We start from the raw sequence: 26,906 nt of genomic DNA, 5'->3' as shown, positions 1-26,906 counted from the left end.
ACATGATATGCACATTTACTTTATCAGTTATATAATGTAACTTATATTCATTTAGATTCTTTATTTTTACTCTGATGTTTAGAAAATGGTGAATGATACATTTCTTATTGATTTGGATTCATTTTTTAATTGTTTTATGTCAAACTCTGGATGGAAATTCAAATTGAATTAAAATTCACAAAATTTTATTTTATTTTAAAGGTGCTGGATGAACTTTTTTGTGTATCAAAAAGTTTTGCATTTAATATGGTTTTTTAAACAAAGGCGGTATTATCTGTAGTTAGTAAATTGAACTGTTTTGTTTCTGGTCATAGCGTCCTGCAAGGTTTTAGATCTAGAAGATCTCATTCTTGCATCTAGTTTTTATTTTTCTCTCCCAGTGTATGAATAAACTCTCCTGCTTTTTCTACTCCCAGTGCTTTCTTAACTTTGAACTGAACTAGTTGTGTAAACTGAAATGAAGAAAGCATTCTCTTTGACCCTGCAGAGGAGGCTATTGCTGTCAAAAGCTGGTTTAGGACTTCAGCAAACTTTGTTTCCGGTTGCTTAGCAAATGGCTTCCACCAGTTGAGTGGTTTGATTTGCTTTAAAATTTGGCAGGAAATATTTATTGCTTAATATTAAGGATTGTAATTAATTTAAATAGATTATAATTTTAGGCCTTATGTAGGTTGTCAATTTCAAATTTATTTTTAAATAGGTCTATTTTTAAAAAATAAGCTCGTATTTAATTTAAAATAAAATGTATTCATATTTTTAAAAAAATCATCAATTTTTATTCATCCTGTTTCTGCTATAAGCTGCATCTGTGCTAAATTGGTATGCTTGTTTTACTATGTCAGTATACCTTTTCTAGTGCAGATATTTAGAACTAAGTCTGACCAAAACAGTTAGTTACAGGTGTGTTTGATCTTTACAATGCTAGAGCAGCCCAAGAACTGAGTATCTTTCTCAATGGAAATATGAATCCCACTCAGTCTTCCTTGGAGTAATCCTAGATCTTTACACACACACACAAATAGAGAGAGGTGTCTCTCTCTCTCCTAGAACTGGAAGGGACTTTGAAAGGTCATCGAGTCCAGCCCCCTGCCTTCACTAGCACGACCAAGTGCTGATTTCTGCACCAGTTCCCTAAATGGTCCCCTCAAGGATTGAACTCACAACCCTGGGTTTAGCAGGCCAGTGCTCAAACCACTGAGCTATCCTCCCCTGTCTTAACCACATGAGGACAACTGCAGCTAAGGTGAGGTTGTGTAACAGCCTTCTAAGCGAATTGGCTGGCATTTCATGGGGAGCAAATGCACAAACTCTCTGATCATCCCCTTTAGCCCTCTGTACATCTGCAGCAGAATACTGTTCCTGTCTAGCTCCATTCATCTCATGTCAAGTTGGTTGATGCACAGCTATATTCAACTGTGCGCATTGTAACTGGCATGATTTGACTCATACCAGTACCATGGCTCCCTGTGTTAAGCAACATCACTCTTCCAAGCGCCTGTGATAAGCATGCTACAGCCAGAATGGTTGAGAAGATCGGGGCAATCCTGGTCCTACCCCTATACGCAGACTTCTTTAACCACTCAAGAGTGCACTTGTCATTGATGCACCTGTTGTGGGACCTCTTGCCCTGCCCAGATTTTTCTGTGATGTCAATGCGGTATGAAGAATGATTTTCAGCTGATGTCAGAAACCAGTCTCTTATAACTGGCCTGACCACATGTATACCTAGCTTTGGTTTGCCAAACTGTTCATGGGCCCTTCTGAACCAATTTTCAATGAGCCAGGGAGAATGTGCAGCCAGCCGTCATGCTTGGGGCTGGCCAGCAGGAAGATCCCAGGTGCGCTGTGGACAACGACAGAGAATGTTTCACATCACTGACTGCCCTCTTACCAATTTGATGGTGACCTGAGGGTTCTGCACTTCGCTGATGAGGCTGTTGCAAATTGGCTTGGCAAGCTCCGCATCCAAGACGAAATGTAGACATGGTTTAAGTGGAAGCCTCTGTCCATTCTTCTCTGTCCTAACATTTGTCTTCAGCCAGTTATCAACTCCTCTCCAATCTCTGACCCAAGGATTCAGATTAAGGGTTCACAGGATTGTAGAAATGAAGGAAGTGCCATACTGACAGATTAGTGGGCCATCTAGCTCAGTATCCTGTCCAGTCGTGGCTGATACCAGTTGCTTCATCTAGAGGTGCTGGGGGATTCCTGTTACAGTATTAACCTACATATAGGGAAAGTTTCGTCCCTGATCTCAGGCAGGGCTGGGTTATATCCTGAAATTTGAGGGCTTATATCCTTTTACTTTTTGTCTTATTTAATGAAAACGTTGTTCTTTTTGTGTGTGACTGTTTTAACTATGGTCAGTTAGAAAAACTAAAATAGAAGTTGTTTTAATTTCAACATTTTCACAATAAGTTGGAGTAGGATTTTTAAAATGTCGCTTAAGACCCCCAAAGTAGTTGTGATAGCTAAAAATTCTGAATGTAAAATTCAGTTAAGAGCAAATTTCATATATATAAAACCTTCTCAATAAAACTATAAGCAGGCATCCTCCCATTCAGTGCTTTTGCTATCTTGCCTTCCCACAGCTTGGGGCCAGTTAACCTCACTTGTGCTTGCAACACTGCAGCTTCCTCTTCTCTCCTCTCTTTATGCCATTGTTACTAGATACCATCTGAGGATGGGCTCTGCTTGAAGAGAAGGAGCTTGTATTTCTGACACTGAAACTCTCTCTCTTTGCTTGGCCAACTTCCTTCATCTAGAACCATAGGGTGGTTTTTTTGTTGTTGTTGTTGTTTTTTTTCGCGAACATACTGTTGTTCATCAAGAGCTGTGTGGATAACCATGGAAACTGAATTCTCTTGTCCACAGAATAGGCACAGTGTGGGCAACAGCAATTTAAACATTTCTGTCTTCTCTGCCAGTTTTTTTTTCTGCCCACATCTGGAAGGACCACTTGAGAGTTAAAGGATTAGTGTGTCTGCCCATTTTGTCCTTGGCAACTCTATCAGCGGTCAACCAGTGAGCAATTAATGCATCTCAGTATCGCAGAATTTTACCTGTTATGACTTAAACTTTTTACTACTCAAGTATAACAAAGGTATAGAGGTTTCTTAATCTTAAATATGCATTGCTTCTGTTTCTAAGGAAAAATACTGCCATAGTTATTTTAACACTTTGACTATCATATAGTATTTCAAGAAAATTGTGGGGAAAAAAAGCATAGTAACTTTGCTGAAAACGTTTTCTGTATTGGCTGTACTATTTTTAAATAATTTGAATCCAAACTATGACTAGTTTGTATTACAGAGGTGTGCACTGGCATGTGTGTGTGTGTATATATGTGTACACACACAGAGACACACTGTCGTGTAACAGAGTACATGTGGGATCTGGACATCTAACAAGAAGAATATGTACCTTGGTGCATGCTTTGTAATTGTTAATGTTCTCAGGAGATAGTTTTTGTTATAAGAAATTAATTTAAGATATTCAAGACTGCATAAGCAAGTTTCTTTCCTAGAAATATACCTTTTTTTTTTTTTTTAAAAAAAAACAAAACAGGTCCCTTCACAGATGTAGTCACTACAAATCTTAAGCTACGAAACCCGTCAGATAGAAAAGTATGTTTCAAAGTGAAGACCACAGCGCCTCGTCGATACTGTGTGCGGCCAAATAGTGGAATTATTGACCCAGGATCAACTGTAACTGTTTCAGGTAAAAACAAGTTTGTTGTGCAGCTTTATAGTTCTTTTTCTCTTGTTCCAGGATACTACATGAAACACTTTGCCACCTGTCCCTTACAGAAACTATTGCATAACATCATTAGCTATGTTTTTTTTTTTTTAAAAGGGTTGTTGATAGTGAATTGTTAGTACAGTCTCTTCAATATTGTTAAGCTTGCATGTGCCACCACAACAACTTGTACACCAAAAGTTAATATATGAAAATGAAAATCCTGGATACTGAAATATTTAGCTGTCTGTTACAAACTATTATATTTCTGACTTAATTTGGACAAGTTAACACATTCAAATTACCCTTTCTGTATAGGTGTGACTTTAAAAAAAAAAATGTGGTTCAAGATCAGATTATGCAGTAGGAAAGGAAATGGGAAGGTGGGATAGTGAGGAAAAGATATGATGCGGGATACTGAATTGCAATTATAATCTGTTATTACCCATGATGAATGTACAGAAGCAAGAGGGGAAGGTGGAAAGGACCAGAGAAAAATTAATGATGCCCTTGGCCAAGAGAGGCATATTTTTGTTTATAATCCACTCTCAGCTTGTAGTGGGACATCACTTTATGGCTGTGAAGTAATTACACTGTATTTGATATCGGATTATAATTAATGACGCTTTAAAAATTAGATGAAAACTTACAGTTGATTGGATCATATAGTACATTCCATATTTAAAATGATTAAGTGGACCATATAATTAGCTTAATCACAGCATCGCAAATCCACTATTCAATAACTATCTTTTCCAGATTATTTAGGTAGCCTAATGCTTTCCATTTATAAAAAGTTCTTAGTCTTTTTAAAGAAGCTCCGACATGTCCATAGTTTGCAGCAGGCCTTTGAAATTCAGCAGAGGAAGAGCCCTGGGGACTGACAGTGCCTTTTCTTTATCCCACAAAAATTTGTTTGGTTTGGCTTGGACAAGTTTTGCTGCTGCTGTTTGAAAAATTGCCATTGCCTTTCTGCCACTTGTGTTGTCAGCAAAATTTTGTCAGCCAGCCAAAATAACTGGACATATGTATTTTAATCTAAGACTGGGCCCATGGTACTGCCAAAGCAGCAGCAGCACTGTACTGAGAATACTGGGTGCGGGCTGCCTCTCCAGGGTCTGGGGTAAGGGCTGTACTCTCCCATGAGTGAGCAAATGGCTCTGGTAGCTCATCCCACTGCCCTATGGAGGCGGGGAGAGCACATGGGGAAGGAAAGAAGAGCCAGGTTGTCCCCTCACCACTTCCATGAAACCACCATATGGATCCAGCTTATCATTCTTTTTCCCCTCTCCTAGACTGCCTTGGGTATTTAGAAGGGATAGGGAAGTAATCCTTTGCTTGGTGGTGCTCTAGGTTCAGGCAGAGTCATTCAGGCTCCTATCTTGCTCTCCTTGGGGCTTCCACAATGTAGCAGGGAAGCTGCCAATGGAACAACCAGAGCTGCTGTTTTTCTTCCTTCTTGTGTGGCAGGAGCCAGTGGAGGAGCTGCTGAGAAGCAGCAACAGGGATATGGGGAGCAGATGTGCAAAGCACTCCTGATTCACATGGATACTTATCTTGAGACGTGGCTGAAGGAGACTGGGAAGGCTGATTCAAACAATTCTGTTTAAAAGTTGCCGGGCACAGTTTATGGAGCAAATTTTTGATTTATAGTCAAATCAAATTTTTCTTCTTAACAGTTGCTCTTGAAGAGAACAAGTTGGGCCACTGTTATGCAAGAGGTAGATCACAGCCCAAAGAGTTTTCTACAGTGATTCCTACATCTATACCAACAATTTATGGTTGAGCTAGAACATTTCACTGAGAGACACCTTGAATTAAAGACTCTGTAGGTACATATACTTTGCAAAAAAACCAAAACCTCGGATAAGGAGTCTGAGAGCCCGGGTCAATTGACTGGGCTCATACTACAGGACTAAAAATAGTAGTGTAGGTGTTTCCAGCCTGGCTGGGAACATCTACACTGCAATTTTTTAGTCCTCTAGCATGAACCCAAGTCAGTTGACCCAGGCTTTGAAACTTACTGCTGTGGGTTTCTTTTTTTTTTTTTTTTGCAGTTTAGACATATCTGCCAAGAGTAATGGAAAACTTATCTTATTTCCAGCAGAACTTTGCTAACTTCACCTTTCAGCCATTGTATCTCATTATGCCTTTGCCTGGTAGGCTAGAGTTCTCTAGTATCAGATATCTTTTCCTTGGGTAGTCAGTTTATAGATTTGTGATCAAGATTCCACTTGACCTTTTCTGTAGTAAATTAAGTTGAGCTCCTTTAGAATCTCATAGTAAGGTGTCTTTTCCAGGCACAAATCGTCCCTCTAATTCTTCTCTGAACCTCTCCAATTTTTCAACATCCTTTTTGGACATAGTATTCCTGCTGTTGTTTCACCAGTGCAAAACAGAGGTAATATCACTCTTTACTCCTGCTTGATTCTCCCAGTTAACAGAGTCAGGTATTTTAATAGCCCTCTTTGCCACAGAATCACAGTGGAGGATCATGTATAGTTAGTTGTATACAGTGACCCATAAGTACTTTTCAGAGTTGCTGCTTTCCAGAATCCAGTTTCCTATTCTGTAAGTATGGCTTGTGTCCTTTGTCCCTAGATGTATTGTCTAGCATTTGACTATGTTAAAAGGCAGATCACACACCATGTTTCCAAATGACCCAGATCATTCTTTATCAATGACCATACCTTATTTGCCATATCGCCAGTCTTTATCATCTACAAATGTTATCAATAGTGATTTTATATTTTCTTTCTGATCATTGACAAAAAGTCTAATCAATAGTGGTGGGCTGAGAGTGATTATTTCAGGATCTCACTAGAAAAGCCCCACTGGTTAATATGTCTCAAGTTTAAATGGGGAGTTATCAGTTACTTTTAATCCATTTAACATGTGCCATATTGATTTTTGAATTGTGCTAGGTTTTAAATCAGAATGTCATGCAGTATTGAAGACAAAGAAATCCAAATGTGTATACTGTGTTATATGTATTGTATATTATATCAATAGTTACCTTTCTCAGCTACACTTGTAATCTTGTCAAAGAAAGATATGTTCGTTTGACAAGACTTATTTTCCATTAAACCGTATTGACTAGTATATTTTTGTCCTTTAACTCTACTGATAGTGTGGCAGATCAATCATTCCATTGTTTTGCCCAGGCTTTGTTATGCTAATTGGCTTATAATTACCTAGGTCATCAAATTAATTTTATGAGAATGTTGACACAGTGGCTTACCCACACTTCCAAGACATAAATGGTCCAGAACATTCTTTGGACAACTCTGTGGATTTTGAGGTATTAATAGAGCTTGTCTTGGAGTAGGCAAAGACCCCCAGTGAGTCAGGTTCTCAATTCTGAACTTGTTAGATCTTTTTACCTTAAAGTCTTAACTGTTTTTCTGGAGTTCTCCTTGGAGAAGTAGATATCCACTCTGGTAATACCAGGCCTCAACTGAAAGGGCAAGGCATGTGTTAAAGCTTGAAAGAGAGCCTGGCACCCCACTCTATCAGAATTTATTTAAATAGAATTTTTAAAAAACCAAATACTTTAAACAGTCTGAACAAAAATTTCTTTACTTCTCAGTTGCTCTAATTTCAGTCACTTATCATTATTCTAATCCTATTAGGTTCTCAGTCATCCATGGAAAAACAGAGTGGTGAAAACTTTATTTCTCTTTATTAGAAACAAGAAATGTCATCACCCTTTTTTGGGTGATAGGAAAGTGGGAAACAGTCATTCAGACTTTTGTGAGCCAAAGATTTCTTTTTAAAAAAGTTATGCAAGCACATCTGTTCCCTCCTTCCCTCCCTCCCCCCATCTACAAGACATTGGTGACAGAGCCTATATATAAAATATAAAATTTTATATCAGCACTTTGATCCTAGGTATGGAAGATGGTAGAACTTACAGGTAACCAGTATCAAAGGAGAATGGATCAGTACCTGCTTGTCTGTCATTGTACTCTCCTCTCCAGAGAGGAAGGGAGAAGTTGGCCCAACTAGCACCTGTCTTCAAAAAACTCTTTGGAGTGGATACTGATTGTAACTACCATCGTTTATATTTGGGGTCTGTTGTCTTTGCATTCACTTACATTACAATATGTTTCTGACTATACAGACAGCAAATTATGATCCCTAAGATAGTTCAGTTTGTATTGCAGAGGAATTAAAAATGGATTGAAGGAAATTAAACTTGTTTGTTCTTTATCTTAAATATTTTCTGGTAATGGTAGAAATTAAAAAATGTTCTGCCTGTTTGTAGTTTTGGATCAAAACAGGTTATTATAAATATGGGCTTTAAGTATTGTAAATTCTAGGATTTATACAGCTATAAGATTTGTTCCAGGTGACAGCTGTTGCTACAGTGTATTTCTCTCCTTCATTTGCATTGTGGCTTTGTTATAGGCTAGTCAAGTGAGAATTGAATTAAAGCTAAAATGATTAATATGCTTGCACTAAATGATCAGTTGAAGAACCGTGAATAATCTTACATTTGTTTTTTGTACAGTAATGTTACAGCCTTTTGACTATGACCCAAATGAGAAGAGTAAACACAAGTTTATGGTACAGACAATCTTTGCGCCACCAAGTACTTCAGATATGGAGGCAGTGGTAAGTAAACGGATTAACATGAATATGCTGCCTGCTTAAAGTTCAGTTTCTGCTGTAATAGGTAAACATGTTGTTTTCAAATTTAAGTAATTCTTACTCCGGAACAAAACTCAACAGACATTTTCTGAAGAATTCTCTGACTACTGTGAATAAGTGATCAAAGGTTTTGAAACACAAATGCAAAATCATGTCATTAGTGCTTCTGAATTGCTTAATGAGTTTTGTTTGAAAGTTACTTATGGGGGCTTGGTGAATAGCAGGCAAATTGAATGTGAATGATGCGCGGATGAATTAATTTTGGGTATTACAGCATAGGCCTATTGATCCTTGCAGTCAGTTAACAGACAGTAAACAGGGTTAGTGTGAAGGAGTTCAAAGAAAGTGTGAAGTGGCAAGTTCTAACATGAGAATGGCATTACTAGATGTAAAAGAAGTTCAGCTGGGACAGAGTCTAATGGGATTCAAAATAGTCTGATGGAGAAGATAAGCCTTCTTCTATAGGAAGACCAAGAAGGCAAAAATATGCACAAACTACAAACTCACTTTCCATTCTTGTAGAAGTAAGCACATACCTGAGGTTGAGCTGACAGATACGATTGTTGGGATATGTACCCTTTAGTCTTTGAAGTCAGGTGTTTTCTGGAAAGCATTCAGAGCACAGAGTATATAAGAGCTGTGTGATCCCTACCTTAGTTATTGTCATATTTAGCTGTTAGTGCAAATGATTTTGCCCCATTCCTAAGGATCTTAACTTGGATTTTCCCAAGGCTTTCTCTTGTATATTTCATGTGTGTTCGTTCAATTTAGTTTAGTTATTGTTATAATGGTACTAAGAGTTTTAGGCTTCTCATCCAATTTTTTTTAACCATTGCACAGCTAGGCTTGATTCCATTCCATTCTTGGAATCAGGAGTTTTCTAGCCGATGCAGTTTTCAAAGACCTGGAGAAAATACACCAGTTAAACCTGGACATTTCATACCTCTCCAATATTCCTAAAGGCAGGCTGATGTACACTAGCTGTTTGATTTACATTGGGAAGGTCCACTTTCTAGATAGATCAGGTTCAGCAGCCTTTCAGGAGTGGTGTGCCGAGTCTTCATTTATTCACTCTAATTTAAGGTTTCGCATGCCAGTAATACATTTTAATGTTTTTAGAAGGTCTCTTTCTAAAGTCTATAATTTATAACTAAACTATTGTTGTATGTAAAGTAAATAAGATTTTAAAAAATGTTTAAGAAGCTTCATTTAAAATTTAAATTAAAATGCAGAGGCCCCGAACCGGTGGCCAGGACCAGGGCAGTGAAAGTGCCACTGAAAATCAGCTCGCATGCTGCCTTCAGCACACGTGCCATAGGTTGCCTACCCTTGAGATAGATGCTTCATGTACATGACTTGTATGCTTGGGGCCTACCTGGCTATATAAACACATAATCCAGGCTTTCCTCATGATGCAGGAATTCAGATTCAAAGGACCCACAACTAACTTCAGATCAAACAGTTAGTTGTGCTATTCAAAAAGTCCCAAATTCTGAAAGCTGGCTCAAAAGACAGATTAACCACTAAAGCCATGTACAACTGGTGCTGGAGAAAGGACTGGTCTGAGCTGGTTGATTCTAGGACCCCACTGATACTGGAATGCTCATCAGCACTGTAGAAACCTCTTTTCAAACATGCATTCCTTGCAGTGACTGCATCCCTAAGTATTAGGGATTCTCTCACTGCTAAGGAACTCTGAAGGTCAGGGTCAGTGCCAGGATTCCATTGGATCCATCTGAGTCCTCAGCCAAGGCTCAATTCCTGTGGAGGTGTTTATCTCTGTGTGCTCTCTGCTCCGTTTAAGAGTAAAGATAAGAACAATAACACTGAGAGATCTTTTGTGTGCTGGAGCGCTGTCTTCTAGGAAGAAAAGCTACCATCACAGATCCAGGAAGAGGTGGATGGTCCATATTTCTGGAGATATTTGTTCCATTACTGTTAGTTCTGAAGGCTGCTCTAACCTCAAGGCCTCAATGTCTCCTTCAGGAGGCAGAGAGAGAGAGAGAGTGCCCCTGGCCCCAGGGATCTGGTAACTATGTGCCTTCAGATTCAGGAAATGGGTTTGAGGCTCTTGCCACTGGTGCTGGTTCCAAGAACTTCCTTGGTCAGCCTTGCTGCACTCCCAAGATGCTTACCTGGGTAGCTCAGAGTAGACAAAAGGGCAAAGGCCAGAAACCTGGTTTTACAAAAAACTAAATTCACTAGGGCTCAGCAGACTTGTACTGTTATCTCCTTTTCCTCAGAAGTTGAAGTGTTTAGTATGGCCTCTTTTCATCAGAAGCAGTCATAATCCTCCAGATTTTGTTAAAGCTTCTGGAGAGTTTAGCTGCCTCAGTGGAGCTCCCTGTCTGTTTTTTGTCCCAACCCCATGCTCTGTTAGATCCTGGTTGCATGGATTATTGGCATTATCCAGGAAGGATATAAAAATCCACTTCTGAAACATTATTTTAAATTACCATCCTTGAAAATACACTAACTCTCAATACCCTCTACTCTAAAGCTGCAGAAAATTAATCATTTTGATTGTAAAATGTTGTACAACCAAGTTTAAATGCCTCTGGAAAAAAAGGGGAAAGGGATTTTATGGAATATAGCTTTTTCAAACTCATTCTGTTCATCTGTAATGCTTTCATTTCAAGCTAATTTCAGAAGCCCTCTTAGTGCAAGGCAAATCACCTACTGCAGCAAACCTCAGATCTGTTTCCACCTCCATGGAATTATTTACATTCATATACCAAGTACCACTGCTCAGTTTGGACTCTAGCAGAAGTCAATATTTGGAGTAACCTAGGGGTGCATGGAGTTTTACAGATATTTAATGTTACAGAACTTTTGCCCAAACTCTGTCATTCTTTAGGAGCTTTTCAGTATACCTGTCTGTCTTTCCTTTAGCTTTTTTTAACAAATTGATTGATTAAAACTTGCACGGTTTTTAAAATATATATATTTAAAGAGTACCCCTCTTCCTCACATCACCATTAAATTACCATTTTCGAAGTGTTCACTTTGATTATTAAAAATTATATGTTGTCTTCATTTTTTCTTTAGGCATCCCTTGAGCATAGTTATCTGTAATGGCTGTTTTTTGAAGATGAACACCTCAACAGATTCTTCAACCAATTTCATTCCAACAGAATTGAGTAATCTGTAACTGGTTAATATTTTACTGTTTTAAATGTTCCTTTGGGAATAATTTGATCTCCAATTCAGAGGGAATTTAACTTTGGAGTATTAGGCCATTATTCTGCAGCAAAGTGGCTCAAGATATGCCCATGCTGGAACCAGCAGTTCAAAAATTGAGCCTAGGGAATTGCTCTGTGTCCATACACAGGAGCAGGAGACTCAAGGGCAGTTATTTGTTGAGGTGTAAATCTTTGTAGAACGATTACAGGTAAGTAATTTTTAAAAAGTGTTTCAAGGTGGAGGGATATGAAGTAGCCACCAGAAAGTTAGGTTGTTGTCTGAACCGCTTTTCTGTCTGGCTAGGATTATAGTTTCTACCAAACAAATTAACTTGGAAATATTAAATCTATTCCCAAAAAATAAAATGGCTTATGAAAGACACACGGTATATTTAAAATGGACATCCAAAAATGATATCTAACTTACTACGATTTTCCTCAACTCATTTATGGAAAATCTACACTGTTAACCGACATTGATATATCACAGGGTTTCAATATCAGATCGGTGCTGAGTGGTGCTTAATATTATTAGTGTTCTGGGATGCCTTTATGACCATTCTTTATATTCTATTTAACAGATAAGATGGTATGTAATATCTCTTTGTGTTCATTAGTGTGTCATGGAAACACTTATTTCTATTTGGGAGTAATTTGACTAAACTCTGCCCCCTAGTGGACATATACGATTTTTGTGGCTGTTCTGAATCTTAAAGCTTGTAGGGGGCCATTTTTGTGTACCGTTCTTAGGAGGAAGTCTTGTGACTAAGCATTTAAAGTCTAAAAATCACTTAGCCATAAAAAGGGTGTTTGGCAGCAGGAGAGGGTTGGAATAGTTGTGGATGCTTTCAAGAACTGCAGCTGACATCTGGAACTCAGTAAGCCTAAGATACATTTTAAGTGGCAGTATTTTAAATACCGGTTATCTGCAAGGAGGGAATATTCCAGCCTTTCTTATAGTTGAGTATATTTGACAGTGTACTATAATTCAAAATGTTTATCAGCTGCTATGAAATATTTCTGTAGGCCCAAACAGTAATGTATTAAAAGCTGCAATGTGGTATTATAGTTCAGAAATCTAGAGTAAGGAGAACTGGCCTTGGAATCTGTGAATCAATTAGAAGGGACCACTATGACCCATCTAGTCTGGCCTCCTGTAGTAATAAAATTACTGTGAAAGGTGTAATATAGGATTGTGTTAATAAGGACATACTGTCATTATAAAGTACAGTACAGACTTTTTTCTGTATTTCTAAACATCTTTTAGTTCTTTCCTTTTAAAATCAAAAGCTGCTTCATAATGTTGCATTCTGTTTTTCATCTTTATTTCCAGACTTTAGTTTTTACACATCTCTAGCTTCCATTATTCATTATAATTTGTAGAATAATGGTGATGAGAATTGTTTAAAAGCCAAAGTCTGAAAATTGTAGCTGAAATAAAGGCATTATTCAAACTTGAGTATTAAGAAGGTATAAAAGCAGATCACTTAGGAAATGTTTGGGTTTGGTTTGCATGAACCTTATATATTAACCATAAAAATTGTCATTTTAGTGGAAAGAAGCAAAACCAGATGACCTAATGGACTCCAAATTGAGATGTGTGTTTGAAATGCCCAACGAAAATGATAAACTGGTAAGTCAGAAACTAAGTGATGTTATATTAGCCTTTTAAGATCTTGCAGCAGTTTGTTTATCATGGATCTGAGTGTTTTTAAAGATGCTATGATAATAAACATTGTGCTGAAATGTCCCAGATACCAAAAGTAAGAAAATTAGCAAAGAGGTAACTTAATTTTAAAAAACAGTTTTTTCTTAACCCCTAAACACGTTGCTAGCTGGCTTTTTGCAGTCTTTCACTATATGACATGGTTTTACAAAATCTGAACATGCTCTTCAAATAAATGGTTAGCTCTGCAATATTGGAGCCATATTTTTAAAAGCAATTGAACTTAATCCGTACTATTCTCCTTTGGGGTTCCTGGTATTTTTATACCTCAGTATAATACAGGCTATGTTGTCTAATGCAAGAGCGTACTTGTCATCTAACTTGAATAGACCTGGAAATAGGGGAAGGAAGGCAAATTTAACATTTGACAAGCGTCCCTCTTTTATCCTATAGCTTTTATTTCATATTCTCATATATTCCTCTTTTACCTGAATTAATTTTACCATTCTGGTGATGAACTGAATTACCGTATATACTCAATCATAATCTGGTTCGTTTATAAGCTGGCCCCCCTGACCCCCAAGATGGATAAGTAAAAATGGAAAATAATTCAGGGGTCAGCAAACTTTGGCTCCTGGGCCATCAGGATAAGCCGCTGGTGGGCCGAGATGGTTTGTTTACTTCGAGTGTCTGCAGGCACGGAGGTAAACCTAAGTAAACAAAGCGTCCTGGCACGCCAGCTGCTTACCCTGACGGGCCGGGACAGCAACTGGTGGGGAAATTTTTTGAGGGGGAGAAGCTGGGGGTCAGAGGAGTAACCCCGGTGACCACCCCCCACATGAGCCCACCCCTAGCCCAGGACACCCACACTCTCCCTATCTCATCCCTTCCCACCTTATATGGGGAGGGCTAGGGGAGGATGTCTCTGGCCTGGCTCGAGCTGCTCCGGCAGGCCGAGCAGCGTGGCGCGGCTGCAGCCTGTCAGCCCCGGAGCTGGAGCTGCAGCTGCTTCAGAGGCTGGGGGGAAAGCAGCGGGGAGAGCAGCGTGGCCAGAAGCTCCTCCTCTTTCCTTCTGGCTCTGCTGGCTGTGCAGCCTCTCCTTGCCCCCTCTGTTGAGGGGAGGGGCTGTGTCCCACCTCTCCCTCTCTCTATCCCCGTTCATAATCCGACCCCCTTCTCTGGTGCTTCCCCTTTTTACTAAAAAAAATTTGGCTTATGAACGAGTATATACGTACTTAATATACAATTAGACAAGTTGGGCGAGGTAATATCTTCTGTTGGACAAACTGAAGTTGACCTGAAGTAGAGGTTGGTATAGCTCAAAAGCTTGTATTTCACTAACAGAAGCTGGTCCAATAAAAGAACTACCACCTTGTGTCTCTAATATTCCTGGGACCAACATGGGTATAATAACACTGCAAACATGAAACAGGAAATTGTTATACTATATTAAGTGAGCATACTGGTGTACAGTTGGTGAGCTGTGCTAAATAAGCCTTTGCCTCGAAGAACAACATTCTGTGGATATAGTTAATACAAATTGTGGTGTGGCCTTTACAGATGGTACAACATTTAGAATTTGTGAGTTTTAGGAATATCAATAGACAAATATTGCATTAATTTTCAGCCTTCATTTTGATGCTTTAATATTCTTGGCTGTTTCAACAGACTGGGTAAACAAATGACTTTTCAGTATTATTTGCAAGACTTTTCATACACTAAAACTTAATTTGAATATTTGAATATTAATGAAAGTATTGATGTCCATTTAAAAATAAACTTCAGTCAGTCATTTCAAACCTGTAATCTTGAGTTCAGTTTTCCTCAAAAAGAAGGTGCTGCACTTGGGCTTAGTACAGATACTCGTGGGCCCTATGTCCATCTTTCAGATTAGCAGTAAGGAAGGGAAATACAGGTTAGAAAGATGCATCGTTTTACCTGTCTGCACCAAAATCCATTCAAATTGTATGGCAGATGGTAATTTCAAGTTGTGTAAATTGAAGAGGCCTTGTCCTCTCTGCACTGTCTGACATTCAAAATAACAACTTGCTGTCAAGTTACTCAGAAATTACAAGGGAGCAGGACTTTGAAGAGTAGAACTCCCAGGCCTGTGTATTGAAAGCATGTTACCTCAATATTGTCAATTGTGATTTGGGAACTATCTCTGCATTCATAAGCCTAGGCAGGGGTCTTGCAGACAACAGCCTCATTCACTTCAGAGCCCTAAGAAGCATCCATCTTGTCCACAGAACGAGACAGAAGTTTATTGGAAAAAAATAGTATGTGGTCATATTATTAAAGTCTTCATTATAATGGATACACACAAAGGGGTCAAATGAAGATTGCAATTAATTGTATAAAACTAACATCTGAAGCAAACTTTTTGTACTTTCTGTAACTTGGTACCTTTTATATTACTGCTTGTACATAATGTTTATGTTTTTCTGAGTAGCAGCGTGGGGTTGCAGAACCTAATCCTTTAGCCGTTGGTTTAGTCACTCCCTTAAATCTTGCAATGAGAAATCTGCCGAGTACTGAGGGTATGGCTCACCTGCCACCTCAGGATTTACCTACACAAGGATACAAGTATTTCACTCCAATGAGCAGCAACTTTCTTCAGACACCTATCAGTTATAGCCAGAAGACTGACATGAAGGAACCAGTCAGTGAGGTCATACAGCAGAAGAAGCAGGTTTGTTCCAGGGAGCTAAAAACTATAGGGCTCTAGTGGAGTTTGTGTGTTAAAGCAATTTCTATTTAGTTTATTGCTGGTTTGCAAGCTAAGTGCCATATCATGCTGTCCTCACACAAGTAATTCTGTTGAATCCAATGGATACTACCTATGGAAGACAGCAGGATTTGGCCCTTAGGCTCTTTATGACCATACAGTAGAATATATTGAAAAATGTCAACAGGTGTAATGAGATAACCAGTAGCAGCTTGAGTTGTTACTAGTGAAGTTCAGTTAGTTATAAAGACCTTTGTTTTTTCTGCATATTGAAATCAAGATATCTTCTGTTTTTACATAATTGCCGTATTAAGTTTAAATACTATTTAAAATCTGTTTGTTTGAAAGTTAAATACCAAATCAGATTGCTTACTTGCTATTTGAAGAGGTGCAGTAGAGTGGTGACCAAGTAAAAGTAACTGCATAGTTAATCAGGAAAAAATATAAAGTAGTGTTAACATAATTTACTATGATATTAATTACTATTATCTCCAGTGGTGTTAGCATGTGGTTGCTTTGTTTTATAATTCCCATTTAACTGCATAGTTAATCCAGGTCACCACTGTATGGAATGGTATTTTTCATGTCCACTGGAGATTGTTTAATGTCTGGAGCAGGAATGTGGGAATCTAGACTCCTGGATTCTATTTCCAGCTTTGTGACAATCTGGTTGCATGACCTTGAGCAATCACTTAACCTCTGCTTCTGTTCACCCATATTCAAAATAAGTGGAGTCCTTCCTCCTTGAGATGCTGTGAGGTTTAATCAATATTTGTAAAGTGCTTTGAGCTCCTTGCATGAGAAGCACTCAAAGTTCAAAATATTTTTATTTCCTTATCATGCCTCAGTCCTTAACAGAACTTGTGTGTCCTGGATTTCATCTTTCTAATGTTAGCCGTTTTTTATTGCTTCCTATTACTTAATTTTTTTCTTTTCCTTTTATTTAAAAATGGAAGTTCGCATCTTACGTTATCATTTGGATGCCTGTTGAGTCAGTGTTAACTCAAGAAGTATAAGGATTGGCTTTTTTCTCAATGGCATTGTACTAAATGCAAACAATGCTATGTTCTTGTGCCTTTTAATGCTGTGTTTTGGATTACCTCAGATATGAGCTTCATTTGAAATGCATTGTAGCAGTAGTTTAATTTTTTCAATTTTTATATTAAGCTGTAAGTATTTCTTTGGATCTAGAAAATTAAAATTCTCAGGTTATTCTTAATATTTGCAGAATGATGTAGAAGCAAGCAAATCTGCCCCAGTCCTGAATACATCTAAACAGGATGGACCAATGCCAAAAGCACACAGTGTCTCTCTGAATGATACTGAAACAAGGAAACTAGTGGAAGAGTGCAAAAGACTTCAGGCTGATGTGATGAAACTGTCAGATGAAAATCGGCACCTGAGAGTAAGTTCTGTTCTAATGAGTTTCATAAAATGAGTTACTCCTAAACAGGTGATTAAAAGACGTGGATTTGTATAGATGCATGCAGATAAAACTTAATTTTTGAAGTTTTATCTGCATAAAACTTAAAAAGGGGAAATATTTTGGGGAATATTTCTTAGAATGAACAAAGGTAAATACAATTATCTGTATAACAATGATCTGCTATATAATTTTCTTGTTCTCCTAAGCAATAGGGATTGATCAAATGTAGCTGTTTCTTCAGCAGCATTGTTAGCTAAGCTATCACTTCTCTCCTTATCTAAAAACTCCATTTCTGTGTCAATTTCAGAAGTAAGTTAGCTTATCTTTAAACCTGTTTCTAAACCATCTAGGAATGATTATTCCGTGATGCAAGAATGTGTGCAGCACAAGTTCATGTTAAATGTAAACACTCATCAGTTGTTTATGGTATCTTTTTCTTTCCACTGATGAGAATTTGAAAGTATGCCAGTTATATATATTTTTAAGATGTAGTGGAATAAGAAGTCCAGTTTTCTAAGTTGGTACTCAAACATCTTGGGTGTCTTTATAGTTTCCACTGCATTACAGCTTTTCATAAAAACTCACTATTATCTGTTTTCACAATATTTTGGGTCTGTTTATTAGGTACGTATATATATTTACTCAGGTGCATATAGCTGAGAACCAATGCAAGAGCATTGCAGATCACAGAAAATCCCTTGATTGTTCACTTACTAGTTGTGTTCAGTGTGGTGTTGCTTTCTGCTGGCTTTGTAGTAGTACTATGAGCTAAGAGGTGAAAACATGACCAAAGTTACTTCCAGAATTACAACTTATCAGTACACAGCTGATATGTTGTCGTCGTAGCTGTTGGGTATATGACAGTTCCTATATTGTCAAATAATAACATTTTAATGTATAAAGAAATCTGAAATAACGCTAACTTCTAAACAGTAGTTGTGATATCAAAGCACATGGGGAAACCACAAAATGTAAATGGTAGCTAGTGGGGAGTTATTTCATTTACTTAAATTTTTTGTGTAAATTAAAGATGGATTTTTCAGTGTGCAAGATGAGTTTTATTACTTTTACTAATAGATATACACAAACAGGGTGGGATACATGTGGATTAGGTATTGGAAAAAGGCAAAGGTAACTTGATAAATGTACACTTATTTTGAATGTTGCAGTATCTTGATTTTTTTTCAATTTAAAAAGTAATAGTACAGCTACTCTTCTAAAATGGTTTTGTATGACCTGGTTGAAATACTTACCAAAGAGATTCAGTCTCCTGGTTAAATTTTCACCATTCATAAGACAATGATTCCATATTCATGAATTTCTTGCATGTGTTCTTTTCAGGAGGAAGGCTTGAGGCTCAGAAAGGTAACACACTCCGATAAATCTGGATCACCCACAGCCTTGGCCCTCAGAGAGAATGGCTCCAATCCTCTTCCTTCACTTCTTGTTGTAATTGCAGCCATTTTCATTGGATTCTTTCTAGGGAAATTCATCTTGTAAAAAGAGAGAGAGAGAGAAGCATGCAGAGTGCAGCTTCCTTTTTTTTTTCCCTTGGGCAGAAAAAGATTTGTTTACCTACCACTTCATTGGTAGTATGGCCCAAGTGACCATTTTTGTGTACAGCGTCATACAGGCTTTGCCTTTAATGATCTCGCACGGTTAGAAAACACAATTTGAAAAAAAGACAAACTGTTCGGCTACTGGACAAAATTGTACATTAAATCATCAATAGCAGGTGTCAGTTGCACATTCAGTCCTTTATGAAAATTCATAAATAAAGAATTGTTCTTTCTTTCTGTGGTTTTAATAAGAGTTCAGAAATTGTTCAGAGTCTTGTAAATGTTATTTTAATAATCCTTTAAAATTTTATCTGTTACTGTTACCTCTTGAAAAATGATTTATTAGATTGCTAATCCCACTTGTTCAGGAATATGACAAGAGGTTTTCTGGAGGGAAAATGGTGCCTCTTACTGTGTAAATTTTCTCCTTTACCTTACTTTGCTAATATCATGGCAGAATTTCTGTCTTATCCCTTGTGAGGCAGTTATTGGCAGTTTTTCATCCTTACAATCCTGTCCCATGATATTTAATATTAAAAACAGAAATAAAATTAACAAATTTTCTGCTGGGTAGCCTGTTTGTTTGTGTCATACTTTTAGAGGGATTCCTATCAAGTTCATTGTTCGTGATAATTTGCTACTTGTAACAAATGGATATTTTTTAATTTACTTTCAATCTTTGGCTTAGACTGTTGTATTTGAAGTTTGAAACAAACATTAAGAGTTCCCATTCTATTTATGAAGTTTGGAACAGTTTTTTGGCTGCTTTCAGCTATAGAACAGATAATTATCTAACTTATTTTGAGACATGGAGATAATGTAGGTAATCCAGCAGGTATCAATATTGGGAGACAAATGTTTTCAGTATCTGGTTTTAAAATATTTACTTGGATTGTGTGGGTGTATAACAGTCAACTTTCTGTTGCATCTTTGCGTCTGTTGGGTGTCTTCCAGGGTCAGATTCTCCTTTGGTTTCATAGAGGGTACACCATTCAAGTTTACTAATCTATCAGCTCTCTTTGTAACTCCATTTTAACTGATATTCTTAAAAACATTTTTTTCTATTCAAACACCCATAATGAATTTCCATGATGCAGAGGAGTTGATGTTTGCTGAGCAAGCCTCAATTTAACCCCCCTCGCCCCAAACCCAACAAATAAAAAAAACTTTCATGCAACTCTTGGCAAATTTACCGATTTTTAACCATATATATCTAAGTTTTAGAGAATGCATTTATTGCTTTCCTGCACTTAATCTTACGTCTTGCCTCATTTCTGATATATAGGTCATAAAACCAAGTAGATGGTAGTATTGGGGGAAAAAAATTATCCATACTTCTGACTAAGCATAATCCAACACAGGGAATTTCTTGTAAACTGACAAATTCTGGAAGGGATATACTCCTGTAAGCAAAATTGTGTATGTACTTGGACAGCTTGACTTGATGTGGTGCAGCTAAGTGTGTTAGACCTTGGTGTATACACACATTGTGTAGCTGAGAAAAATGTTCTAGGGAAACATTCATTATCTTGGTTGTCTTTGATTTCTAGTGCTTTTTTAATGAAAAATATAATTACATCATGTTCTGTCATTGCTATCTGTGGTAAACTTTTCTAAAAACATCTTGCATATGTATAAGGAAGACAACAAAGAAAATACAAATAATGCTTATCCTTTCCCTTAAAAGCATGCAAGTACAGATGTTTCCATTTGTATGTTCCAGTATCCGCATTCAAGTCTCCTCTCAGCTTAATGACTGGAAAAATATTCTGAAGTCTTGATTATTTTGATTCCATTGGTTCAGAAACCAATACAATTCTCCAGTTTGTGCTCTGTCAAAATGATGATACATCTGACTGTATAAGCCTGTTTCTTAAAGGAAAGCTGCTAACATGTAAAGTAACAAAAAAAGCTATAGTGTGCAGGATGTAGTTTGCTTCAGACAAAGCAATCATAAGGATATGTATATGCAAAGATTTGTAATAATGCCCAGCATTTTCAGGGCTATAGAGCGGAGTCATTTCTCAGTGCAGCCCAATTATGTTGGATGTCTGGCATCAATACTTTAGAATGGAAAAGGGCATAAATTGAGATAAAAATGATTATAAAATCAGCCAATTAATATGAATTTTTATAAATACAAAGCAGGTGGAAATTGTTATGGTTGAAGTAATATGTGCAGATTAAAAGTGCAAACAGGCATCGTAACAATATACATAACATGAGGTGCTCCTGATATAAGGAGACTCTTTTGGTTTCCAGTAATCCTTCGTAACTGTGTATATAATGTAATGCTAAAACTATTTTGCTCTCAGGAGTGACTTTGGATGAGATCAGCTGTATTCAGTGAATTATGTAATATGGATTAAATTGTTTGTCTGTTCCTGAAATGGTTAGAACTTCTTACTTTGTGTGCCTGCTTACTTGTGTATGTTAGCATGGGGAAATATAATCCCCACTGCTAATAGTGAGAATATGGTTAAATGATAAAGGCCATAAAGTCATGTACGACGTTAAATGCACAATTTCCCCAACTATTTTTAGTTTAATGGAGAACACAGATTGCATTTTTCCTTGCTCACTAGGGCAAGATGTTAACAAAAACCTCTTGATCCCAAATACATAGTACAGTATGTTAAGTTTTTTTTTTTATGGATATAGCACTTTAAAAAATGTATAACACTTCAGAAATTCAGCTACATAGAAAATACTTCATTGTCTTTTAATGCGTTTCTGTAGTAATTTAGATCCCCAAATTTAACCTACTTCAAAATTACTATAGTAAATAAATTAGCTTACCCTTTATCGAGCACATTTAAAAAAAATACTCTGCAACCTGCACCAATGTGCAGTCTTTTTATGCATTCCTACTGCTTCTCTAAAAGCATTTGACAAGTGCTATCAGTCAGAATCTTGCATGTTCCTGCTGTGATTTGAAACAGATGTGCACACAGGAAATAAACCAACAAAACACTAGCGTGAGCGCTATTAGTGTCTCTCAGGGGGCAAAAGGCCTTTGCCAAATGGGAAAGGATAACATCAATAAGCAAATCTTATTATAAAGGTTTTAAGGGTATTACAAAGCATAAAGTGTTAATAAACTATTAAAAATGTGACAGTGTCTTTTGTTTTGAGACTTACTGATTCAAGTTTATACAGTAGATCTGTGTTTCTGTTCCAGATAGGTGTACCTAGTTTGCTGTGTGGCTTGCCATACTGCCTTGTTTGTTATAGCTAATGTTGATAAATAATTAAGCATGAAGTTAGCAGTAACTGTTAGTGATCAGTTTTGACATGTTGGATAGTCAGACACAGTAAACAAATTAAAATATTCTGAGTGTTGTGGTAAAAAAAACATACCTTCTTTTGTATTTATACTGGAGCCCTCTGGGCTTTTGTTTGCTTTTATACTCATCCAACAACCTTCTGACCAAGGAGGTGAAGCAGATGGAGTCTACTGCTTTAGTAAATAGCCAAGTCTCCCTGTAGCACTTTCTAGGAGTCTAAATTGCATCATAAATCCAGACTGCCTCTGATTTACTCCAGAATAGACCACCTTTCACTGTGATGTATTATCCTCTTATTTCACAGAAAAGATCATCCACAGCCAGGCTAAAATGATAAAGGCCATAAAGTCATGTATGAAGTTAAATGCACAATTTCCCCAACTTTTTTTCGTTTAATGGAGAACACACATAAACAACCATGACCATCAAGCAGAATCCATGAACAGAAACACAAAACACTCTTTTCAAGAATTAAATCAATTCCCACAAGTAGAAATCATGGAGTATTGATGGCAGTTGGCATATAATCTTTTGTAACTGACCCCTGCCTTTCCTGGATGTTAAAAGATAAAACCTCCATTTTCTAAGCAAGCAGATCAAAAAGATAGCAAATAATCTCTGCTGTCACATGTCAGCTGTCAGTCTCTAAGATCCTTCAGTTACACTTCAGGCTGGGGTATGGTACAGAGATAGCACTTGTTAACTTTGGATAACCTATGCATAGACAAGGGAATTAACATCCATACTTAACCTGCTGGACCATTGTGGCATTTGGTACCATAGGGTCACCAAATGTAAGTGTCCTGTCTTCAAGAAGCTGTATGGTTGAATGGAAACATCCTGAAATTGCTTGGGTCCCTTCTTTCATATGGAGTCTAATGAATCATTGTGAATTACTGGTCCTCCGCCTCCAAACTGCTTGTCTATTGAGTCCTGCAATGCAGGTATCGCCTCATCTTATTCAACATCTGTGTGAAGTCATTGGGAGAGCGGGTGAGACAACAGAGGCTGATGTGTCAATAGTACACTGCCATCCAGCTCTACGAAACTTTTCAATTAAACATAAACAGCACCATTTCCCAGCTTTTTAAATGCTTTGCTGAAGTCTTATCACCTGGATGATAAGCTGAACTCATGCAAGACAGAGGTGCTGCTATGGTATCTCATCACCCATGACCAAGGGCATTTGCCCTTACGTTGTAAGACCTGTGGTCCTCAGTGCTACTGGATGTCTAAACAGCCACTTCCGTCTATGGCAAAAGATTGTATCTCATTTTATCTGATACAGACCTAGTCATTGTGCTCTGCATTCATGTCCTCCTGGCTTATTTGTTGCAATTCATATCTAGGAAGGAAGCCATGTGCTCTCATAGCCACAGCTAGTACAAATTACAGCAGCCCATCTTAGCAAGGACACTGAACAAATCACTCCCAGTGTTTGTATCTTTTCATGAGGTTGGTCACAGCTTCTTGAGAGAAACCACCGCTTCCTCTTTGACTGTCTTGCCATCATAGCTATGTTCTACTAGTATAGTGTAATAAGCTATTGACCAATACAGAAAGGCTGAGTGCAGGTGACTGAACCTCCACAGTTCTGGAGTCCTGAAATAAATAAGTATGAAAATGAAATTAACCACAAAAGTAAATGCAAAACTTTTTTTTTTACTGTTTTCCTTCAAATGAATTCTTTGCATGTGCACAACCAACTAATGTAACCACACTATAATCAAGCTATTTCTTATGAGGTGAGGAAATAAAATTATTTCTATTTTTAAACACTTGAAAGTTGTTCATGTTTTGAGGGCTATATAAAGAGTCCATAGGTAGTGGATGGGTTGTCTTTGTAAATATGTCCTAAGTGTAGATTTAATCAGCAAAGTGGGTATATGAAAATGGCATCTTGTACAAAGAACAGTTCTTAGTCTGATTCTTATCTGCTAGCTTTGGCAACTAAGGGCTTGTCTGTGCTTCCCTGTGGTTTGGACTGTGAATGACAGTACACACCAAAGTGCTGAGCTTTTAACTCCCCTATATGGAAACTGCAGGCATCAACTAAAGGCTTCATAGTTCACGATAACATAGTCCTCTTCAAACAGGCCTACGTTAATGAAAACTAGAACCTTTTAATTTGTACATGCAACATCCACACGGAGGCATTACACCCCAGCATTGTGGTCCGTACTGCTATTCATGCTCCTGTAGTCTGAATTGCAGGGTAATGTTACACATCGCTTATGTTTCTTCTGAACAGCTAAATGTGAACTGGGTTCTAGTTCTTAATGTGCAGTAACAGAATTGTTTGTTACAATCTGCTAGCCTTGTTGCAAAGCTACTGAAAACAGCTGATTTGCACATGTAAGTACATACTACTTTTGCGCTCAGTAGTATAGATCTTTTTTTATTTTAGCTGATGATGCATGAGAAGAAAAGGACCACTCTTGGCTCTTCAATTCTAGGCTGAATTTGCAGAAGATGACACATTAAAAAAAACCCACAGTTTTTATTTCCAGTCTTAGAGCATTAATTTGGAAATCAGTGACAAACGTGGGGAGCCACTGAAGCTATGTTTAGTCACTTTTTCAGAATAGAATGGTACTTGTGGCTAATGGTCAATGCTGAAGGAGAGGTATTTTCATTGTAATCTGGGAAATGAGACCATTTGCTGTATGACAGGATCCATCCCTGCACTGGTCATAAATTTCAGGTTTTGAGTCTGAGTGAGGTGCACATGAGTTGGTCTGAAGTAATATGGTTCTCTCAACTCATACTTCCAATATTGTACTAATTTATTTTCTCTCATTTACCTCAGACACTGAATTACTTATACATACAGATTTTCGTAGTGATAGCTACATATTCTTAGAATAATAACAACACTACTACCTCTTGTAAGTTTTTGGGGAAAGTCTCGAGTTTTAAGGAAAACCTAAAATCTTCAGATACTAGTCATTTGAGTGTGAGAATTTCAGTTTTCATTTTAAAAAAGTTTCTAGCCTTCATAGTTGCCAAGAAAAACATGTATGTTACCTCTAAAGGCTCAAAAAACAGATGGCAAATAACCATCCCTCCCCATGTTTTGACATAAAAAACCCCAATTTGTAAAATCATGAATTTGAGGGCTTGACTCCATATTTTTGAAATATGGGGATTGGTAATGCTGTATTAGTGCAATTAAATACTAGCTAATGAATTACAGAACAGAGGTCTCGGCAGTTAGTTCTGTTTCCCCTCAATATACACACACACCATGTTTTCTGAACATTTTCACACCAGCACGACCAGTGAGTCAGCTCTACTGGTGGTAGCAAGGGTGAGCATTTGCATAAAAGGCTTCTGACAGATGCAAATATTTTAATTACCATGTCTTAACTTTGCTCAGTGCAAATCATCACAACACTGGCAAAATTGCCATCAGATCCTGCTGCCTTGTCTACGCTAATGCTCCCATCTGTTGGTAACAACAGTGGAACTTTTTCAGGAAAAACTAGGGAAGTTTAAAGGGTGATAGTTGAGTATATGTGCATGAAGATTATGGTTGCTACTTGGGGGACAAAACTGAAATCAATACATTCAGGAAATAGAACAGTCCTGCTATAGAAGTAATACCCTTTTGGAAAGCCACTCAAAACATATTTGTGTGATGGAAGATTCTTACCACGGATACATCTATATACATAAATTAGACAGCAAGTTCATTTAAAAATGCGAATGGGATACTGTCAACCTGGTTGCCTTCCCCCCCCGCCCCCATCTGCCTTTCCTTGCACTAATGATAACTTGGGGAGCAATGCTTCCAATGTATTTTTAAAATATCTCCAAATTATAGCCAGTCATCTACGTATGTGAAACATGTTCAGTCTGGTTGCTGCTGCTGATCTCTACGCTCCAGTCTGCTCTCAGGGTAGATAACATCTAGCTCTCATATAGCACTTTCCAGCAGTAGATCTCAAAGTGCTTTACAAATGAGATCAGTGTAATTATCCCCGTTTTACAGATGAGGAAACAGAGACACACAGATGAAATGGTTAGCCTGAAGTTAGCCAGCAGGCCAGTGGCAAAGCCAGAAATGAACCCAGGTCTCCTGAGTGCTCAGTCCACTGTGCCACATGGCCGTCTCTTCAGACCTCTTTGGGTTCTTGCAGACACTTCTCTAATGGGTCTTCAAGATGCTGCTATATGTTATTGGGGAAACTTATCTGGTGGGCACCATGAGAACCTTCTTGAAGAGGAGTGCTGATACCTTCTTGTTCCTGAAGTCATGAAGTGAAGGGGTGGAATGTGGATTTGAGGAAGTCTGGAGGTGGTAAGTTGCTTTTATCGTAGAGTGGCTCATCGCGTCAGTAGGTGTGATGATACCACCAAATTAGTTGCCAAAGGTCCCAATACCCTGGTGATGGTGGTAGTATTAGGGCATAATGCTGATCCAGTGTGGGGGAAAGCTTTCGGTGCTGCTGATGGTGTTCTATATCTATGTGATCTACAAGGTAAGGACAGGAAAAATAGTCATGTGGGCAAATAGCATAGCTACTATACTAGTAGTATCGGAAGTGGGGAATATTCTTTCAGTTCTCATTTTCATAGTTCAAGTAAAGTTAATATGATAAAATAATGCTGTACACATTACACTCATATTTTCTGAAGACATGAGGGCAGTCCTGCATCAAGCG

At 37.8% G+C, this 26,906-nt stretch overlaps 1 protein-coding gene across 2 annotated transcripts in view; it reads left to right on the top strand.

Annotated features, from left to right (window-relative positions):
* The window catches only part of VAPA (VAMP associated protein A), a 42,864-nt gene extending 21,522 nt beyond the window's left edge, over nt 1-21,342 (top strand). The window contains exons 2-7 of one of the 2 annotated variants that reach the window (XM_075062936.1): nt 3,568-3,720; nt 8,252-8,355; nt 13,126-13,206; nt 15,692-15,931; nt 17,196-17,372; nt 18,735-21,342. In XM_075062936.1, the coding sequence (XP_074919037.1) occupies nt 3,568-3,720; nt 8,252-8,355; nt 13,126-13,206; nt 15,692-15,931; nt 17,196-17,372; nt 18,735-18,893 (914 nt within the window). In that variant the 3' untranslated portion in view covers nt 18,894-21,342. The remainder of the gene's footprint in view (nt 1-3,567; nt 3,721-8,251; nt 8,356-13,125; nt 13,207-15,691; nt 15,932-17,195; nt 17,373-18,734) is intronic. The other variant, XM_032773998.2, reaches the window with a different exon arrangement.
* The last annotated feature ends 5,564 nt before the right edge of the window (nt 21,343-26,906 follow it).

Source organism: Chelonoidis abingdonii, chromosome 2 (genome assembly GCF_003597395.2).
Source record: "Chelonoidis abingdonii isolate Lonesome George chromosome 2, CheloAbing_2.0, whole genome shotgun sequence".
Taxonomy (NCBI): Eukaryota; Metazoa; Chordata; order Testudines; family Testudinidae; genus Chelonoidis; species Chelonoidis abingdonii.
The sequence above is the reverse complement of the archived record's forward strand: the minus strand, read 5'-3'. Positions and strand labels throughout refer to the sequence as shown.